General features: G+C 38.2%; 1 protein-coding gene across 50 annotated transcripts in view; it reads left to right on the top strand.

Annotated features, from left to right (window-relative positions):
• ANK2 (ankyrin 2) overlaps positions 1-7,066 on the top strand; it is a 365,851-nt gene that overhangs the window by 319,627 nt on the left and 39,158 nt on the right. For 37 of the 50 annotated variants that reach the window (XM_065062198.1, XM_065062208.1, XM_065062200.1 and 34 more), the window contains 5 exons: positions 560-658; positions 1,853-2,007; positions 2,840-3,051; positions 3,879-4,083; positions 5,619-5,715. In XM_065062198.1, the coding sequence (XP_064918270.1) occupies positions 560-658; positions 1,853-2,007; positions 2,840-3,051; positions 3,879-4,083; positions 5,619-5,715 (768 nt within the window). The remainder of the gene's footprint in view (positions 1-559; positions 659-1,852; positions 2,008-2,839; positions 3,052-3,878; positions 4,084-5,618; positions 5,716-7,066) is intronic. The other 13 variants (XM_065062236.1, XM_065062219.1, XM_065062232.1 and 10 more) reach the window with 1 other exon arrangement.

Here is a 7,066-nt window from a genome sequence, read left to right as displayed (position 1 = left end):
GCTTATTCTTTTCACACCTTGATCACTTCTAAAAAGAAGCAGAAAGAAATCTAAAGACCTGAAGAAATATTGTGCTGCCACATTCAGCTGTTATCTTTGTCACACACAAACTAACCTGAAATATGTCTCTCGTTTTCTTTTAAATGGTTTCTTTATCTCATGAGAATGTCTCACTTGACAGACCAGGATACAGCACGGTTTTATTCATTCTCAGATCTTTCTGCCCTTCCTGCAAGCATTTTTCTAGATGCTATACTGGCAGCGAAATCAGGAAATTACTGTACTGTTTGCAGAGATGCATTCTAAGGTCCAAATCTTGTTCTCATTGAGTTCACTGCCAAAGCTCCCATTGTCTGCCCAGAAGCAAGACAGGTTCCTAAATTAACTACACTCATTTTGCTGATTTAACCACCAAATTGTCATCGCTAGGACGGAACTTTATTCAGTGTACAGCCTAATTCCACTCTGTGGACCAGATAGTGGCACTGGCATTCTGGCAAAAAAAATACATAAAGTTTATTTATGTTCTTTCTTTCACTGCTGCTTTGGATGTACTCAGTAAACTTCATCTGCCTACGGCTCCTCCCCCACTTAATGAGGGAGAAAGCTTGGTCAGCCGAATCCTTCAGCTGGGGCCTCCTGGGACCAAATTCCTTGGGTAGGAGAGACTTGAAACAAATTGATGGATGCTGACCTCCCCATTCTTCTCCTCCTTCTGCAATATGATTTTTTTATGTCATTATGCCCATGATATAGTCCCTTTCTATAATTTGAAATTTTGTATACCTAACCCTTAGTGGACCATTTTTCAACCCTTGTGGTATGTGGTTTTGTTTTGGTGGTATGTTTGTATCTTTTTCTTGAAGTACTGTGGCCTTCATTTTTGTTTTGGCATGAAATCTTCCTAGTTATGTGCTTGATGTCTGTAGCAAAGCAACCTGGATTGGGACCAAAATAAAGGAATCTACTGTAAATTTAAAGATTTTTTTGTATCAAGGACGAATTAATCAATAAGTTATATGTTGGATACCACCAGTGTAATAGAAGACATGACATTTACTATGTACATGGTAACCCGTGTGAGTACTCTAATTAGAGAAGTGTATATACAAATATATGTATAGTTTCTCTCTTATTTCTAAGAGTATGTATATATAAATATACATATGCTATATGTACACATATGTGTTGTATATGTGTGTGTATATATATATGGACACATACATTGATACATATATTGGCATCTGCTTGTAAGGCGACGAGGCAAATTCTTATCTCCTATACTGAAATAGAAGCCCAGATGATCTCCTCACACTTCCTTTGTCTCTCCCAGAGTGTAAATCAGGAATAAATTCATTGGAATATATAGAGTTACAATGTAGTAAAATTGGCACAGGACACAATTGCCTACTGATTGCAATGAAATTATTCTGATTTGCACTAGTATAAGTGAGATCAGAATTTGTCCCACTATTCGTATATGTTACAGTAGATTCTCTTTGAAATGAAGTTGCACAGGTTAACCCAGACAGTAGTGACAGCTAAAATGAGCATGAGTTTTTTATGAATTTCCAAAACAATTACCAAATTTCTAGCTAAGCACTATTATCTTACCAAATATCATTCACACTGTGGAAAGAGCTGAATGCACTTTTTAATCTGTCCTTTAGCATTTACTGGGTCCCTGTAAAAAAATCTGTGTTAGTGACCTACTAGTTTAGGATTATGCCAAAGTATTCCAGCAAAACAGGTAGAATTCCAGGTCACTTTGTGGCAGACTGAATAGAGTTGCTGTTAATCCAGTTTCTTCCTCTCTCCTGTGTGCATTTAATGCGCTGTGCTGCTGTGCCAGGCCTGTGATTGTGGAGATTCCCCATTTTGCTGCTCTGCGTGGGAAAGAGAGGGAGCTGGTGATCCTGCGCAGTGAGAATGGGGACAGCTGGAAGGAGCATTTCTGTGAATACACTGAGGATGAACTGAATGAAATCCTGAATGGGATGGATGAAGGTATCCATTGTGACGTTATTTTTTCTCTGCTCCTGCATTACTTCTATAACTGGGGGTAATAGCATTTACCCTTTATTTAACACCTCATGTTTGGTCTGCCCTGAGACTTTCTGACGTTCTCCAGGTGCTTCATTTCAGTTGCACAAACAAATTCTACCATCACAAAGTTGAGAATAGATGCTGCTTAGGTTTTCTGCTGCTCCTTTTCATCATGTTGAACGAAAAGCTTCCATAGCAAACATCTTTCCAAAACAAGGCAATTATCATACTAATCCTTTCCAAGCAGCTACATGTGTGGGAGGAAATGTCACTCATGAGTACTTTTGTTTTCTGAGAGAACAGAATGGACTTGGGCTGTCTAGGATCTGCAGAATTTGTTATTAATTTTGATGGCTTTTTAAAAAACAACGAAAATAATAAACAAGTTAACTCACACGCTTAAAGCTGAACTCATACTTTGATACTTTTTTCATTTGGAGTTTAGTTTCCTTGATGCTACTCCCCGCCATAGTGTAAACATGCGAAGTAGAAAGGGGCTCTGACCAATCCTTTTGCTTGTTTGCTGATGTGAGGGATGTTGCCAACATGTTCTGAATTTGCTGTATTAAGCTCCCTTCAGTTAGTTTGTCTGTCTGTCTGTCTATTCCTTTCTTGACTTCTCTGTTTTAGCTGAACTTAAAATACTAGGGTGTGTTTCATTTCCCCCTTTGATTTCTAGATGAAATGCTTTTGTAAGTTGCAAGTTAAACTGTGAAAAGCTTGTGAATGCATTTGGAAGTTCACTGTATTGTTTCTACAATGGTCTTCTGACCATCTTCTCTTTTGGCTTCAGTACTTGACGCTCCAGAGGAGCTGGAGAAGAAACGTATCTGCCGCATCATCACCCGAGATTTCCCTCAGTACTTTGCAGTGGTGTCCCGCATCAAACAGGACAGCAACCTTATCGGCCCCGAGGGAGGGGTGCTCAGCAGCACTGTTGTTCCACAAGTGCAGGCGGTCTTCCCAGAAGGGGCTCTAACCAAACGAATTCGTGTTGGCCTCCAGGTACAGTGAAGCAGTTGCAAGACCTTTTTTTTTTTTTTTTTAAATATAAAATAACCTTATTTTTACTGAAGAACCAGCATATTCAGCTTATCATGTTGTACGTTGCTGTGCAAACATCTTCTAGTAAAAATAATATTTTTTTAAAAATCCATGCAAAAGTCAAAGCAAGTGGTAAAGCTTTGGGTATTCCAGTTAATTCAGATTTCTGTCTGTTAACTGTCTTTATGATCTTGGGAAAAGCACCTCTTTTCGGTGATGATGATGATCATGCTAGTGTAGGTCATAGAGCAAGTTCTTAAATGAAAGGCATTAGAGATGTACAAACTGCTGTAATTACTGGGTCAAATGTACAGATTCTCAGCATGAAGTAAACCAGCCTAAGAGTTCACTACTGAAAGAGGGGGAAGCCTTCCCCCACCTCCATCCCCATCTCCTGCTGCATCCACAACTTACCTTTGCCAGGAGACTGTGCTTGTTGAAATCCCCTGAGAGCAGCTGAATATCTTACTAAAATAGTTCAGAACTTGTGCCAAAAGAACAATAACAACAACAAAAAGACAAGGGAATAATTTGCTGCTGGTTAAGTGAATTAAGTTAATGCTGTAAAGGCTCTGACAAGAACCAGGAAAATGGATGGGATGAGGAGGAGGACATGGGAATGTTAAAAAACATTCTTACTGGCAGGCAGTTCTGTCTGCAGATTTTCATGGGAAATTGTGCCATTTAGTGTAAAACCTGAAGGGTTTCATGGCAATGTACAGACCCAGTTCTTTATATACTCGTTAAACTGTTTTCAAGTAACTATTCTATTATTGTCTTTGGGAAAGGCTCAACCTATGCATACTGAACTGATAAAGAAGATTTTAGGCAACAAGGCTACCTTCAGTCCTATAGTCACACTGGAGCCCAGGAGAAGGAAGTTCCATAAACCCATCACGATGACGATTCCTGTCCCCAAGGCCTCCAGTGATGGGATCATGAATGGTTATGGAGGCGACACACCCACTTTAAGATTACTATGCAGCATAACAGGTAGGATGCAAATGCTAGAGCTTTTTATGTGCATCTTAAAATTGTCATTCATTGTGGTCTGAATATGTTGAACTGACAATATATATGGAAATCTTGGTGAAAACATGACTGGGATGAGAGGCCATGGAAATAAACTACTTTCCAAACGATTTATAGCAGAAACAACACTTGTTGTTTGGACTAACAAGAGATGTGTAATATAATCATAGACTTTGGGGCTGGATCTGTTTGTTTTGTGTGATGTGTTTTGTTTTGTTGTGGTGGGATTCTTGTGGTGTTGTTTCTACTGCCTATAACTCCAAAGTTATTAGCCTCTCATTCAGTGTCACTTAGGAGGCAGAAATGAGCTCCATGCCTTTATTCTCTTTAGAAGTTAGCATCTTAATTTTCAAAGCGATTTCAAATACCAACCCAATGTAAGATGCATTACACACTGTGCCAATGGGTCATTCCAGAGGACAGGTGACCTTATAATTTCTTGTTGAAAAGTGTTAGTTAGCTGATGAAGTAACAGAAACAGCTTCTGGTCAGCAAACAAGTATTTGAATTTTGAAGAAAACAAAACAGTGCTTATTTAAATACAGAAGAATTGTCTCCTCTGTACAGAGGAATTTAAGTAAGCTTCTTGGAGGGACAGTAAATCTGCAAGGATCCTTTGGAAAACTTTAAAGGGGAAATTGGTTCCAAGAATGCCTCACTAAAAGGAGAACAGAGGTATTTCCTTTAGAGGTGCTACTTGGTTTAAGGTTTGCATAAAGACTGTTCCATGTGGTCAAATGGATATAAGAAGTCAGCCGTATATCTGAGGAGGGACAGACTCCCATTCTGATTTAGCCCTGGTTATGCCTGATTTTTCCTTTAGGTCTTCATAGTTGTTTTACAAACATTTGTAACTGCTCTTAAAAACACTTCTATTTCTGTTTTCTGTAAGCACAGTGTGATTTTAAGGTAACTGGAAACCAACTGGGTATTTTTCACCAAAAGGTGAGGCAGGGACTTCAGCTGCATGGGCCAAACAGGAAGCTGGCAGCATCCGTAACAGAAGGGGCTGAAACATGTAATAGATGGATATGAAAGAAAAAAAAAAAGTAGAGTCTAGAAATCATAAATTCTAGTTGTCACTATTACTAACATTATTGTTGTTTCCCAAGTGTAACAGTATTTGTTTAACTGTCCTATATATTCGGGCTAATTTTGCCTCACGTATGTGAATAGTCTAGAACAAACAAAAGTAAGTTCTAACAAATTACCTCATTCCACCTAAAATTCCAGCCTCTTAATATTTCTGGTGCCGTAATACAGGACTCATAATTTGAATATCATTTGTATTCGGGCACTTTGTTTTCTCAGGGGAAACCCATTCAATCCTACTAGCATTAGTGAAATAATGTGGACCTAAGGAGAAGGCACGTCTGGGATTATTACTGGTTTTATAGCGATTGAAAACTATGTAAGAATATAAAATATTTCTTATAAGCAAGGAAACTGGAGACTTGCTTGGGTTTAATTTTTGTTTTAAATCTTTATCATTTCAGGAGGCACCACCCCTGCCCAATGGGAAGACATCACTGGAACAACCCCGCTGACATTCGTTAATGAATGTGTTTCCTTCACAACAAACGTGTCTGCCAGGTATCCGTGCAACAGGACATGAATTTAGTGTTACTTTCAAGTGCATGTCTTTTTTTCAACAAATATTTCCTTTAAACTATTTTAGTTTACATAGTAGAAGGAGCATAGATATTTTGCCTGTGCTGTGAACCAATCGGCCGGGTATTGTGGAAGCCCTGAACCTCCTAGCCCAGACAGATATGTACGAGAGCTGTAAGTACTACAGTCCTTACCAGATGCTGGAAGAAACTGATATTCCTGTTATTTTTACCTCAGCCATTAGTCCCTTACAGTCAGCATCTGCTATGATCCCAGAAATGAAGAAATGACACGCTAATTTTTCTGAAATAGTAATCTGAAGGACAGTTCAATTTTCAGGTGGTTAGAAAAAAATCTGATTCAATTTTGAATACTCCTTCTCCTCCAGAAGCAGAAATGTGAAAATTGCCATTGTAACAGAAATCCCTTATTTGGGTAGGTCATTGTACATCTTATAAAAGATGTTACTACCAGAATATCCAACAAATGAAGAAATCAAGCAGAAAGGCCTGTAGGTGTAACAAACCGTGACCTAGAAAAGTTTCTTCCAACCATCTTTTCTTGTGATTGAGATTCAGCTGCTGTCTTTCTGAAAACAGAATTTTGTATTAAAATAACACATATATATATATATATGTGTGTGTGTGTTTGTATGGATGGATTTTAGTTTGCATACTGTCCATGATTTGTGTCACAGAAATGCTGAAAAATCTCCTTGTCTGTAACAGGTTATGCAGTCCATAACCTGGAAAGTTTTAAATTTAGGGTGTGTAGATTTGCAAAAAGCTACAAAAAACCTCAGATGACTTTAGAAGTGTGACTAGGCCTGTGAAAATCGATGAATTTCCTTCAATGCAAATATTTAGTGTCCGGAGGCGATATTACTATTAGATTAGGTTTGCTATTTAATGAAATAACTTATTCAGTGTTAAAATTAGTTCAGCTCTTGCAGTCCAATCTACAGTATAACTTTAGGAGAAATAAGATATTATTTTTCTATACTTTCTCAGTTCAGAAATGGCTTTCTTCCTATTAAGTTGGATACTTTGCTTATATACATTTCTTGAACTTCTTTTCAGTTCCAACTAAACATTTGTCTTTAATAGCAGTGACCACAAGAGGGAGATCTGAAAGTGTGTTTTAGCTCTCCTCTGCCATCTTCAGTGTTCTGTTTAAAGGGATAAAATAAAGATTAATTTAAGAACCAGATGTGGAGACTAGATGCAAAGTTTGAGAGGTCAAAGTCCCTAAAATTGTGAAGCAGCAGGGCTAAGCATGAAATACAGCCAGGATGAGGGTGACAGTTTATGAAACAACTACAATCAGTATTAGT

This window comes from Columba livia, chromosome 4, assembly GCF_036013475.1.
Source record: "Columba livia isolate bColLiv1 breed racing homer chromosome 4, bColLiv1.pat.W.v2, whole genome shotgun sequence".
Lineage (NCBI taxonomy): Eukaryota > Metazoa > Chordata > Aves > Columbiformes > Columbidae > Columba > Columba livia.
The sequence above is the reverse complement of the archived record's forward strand: the minus strand, read 5'-3'. Positions and strand labels throughout refer to the sequence as shown.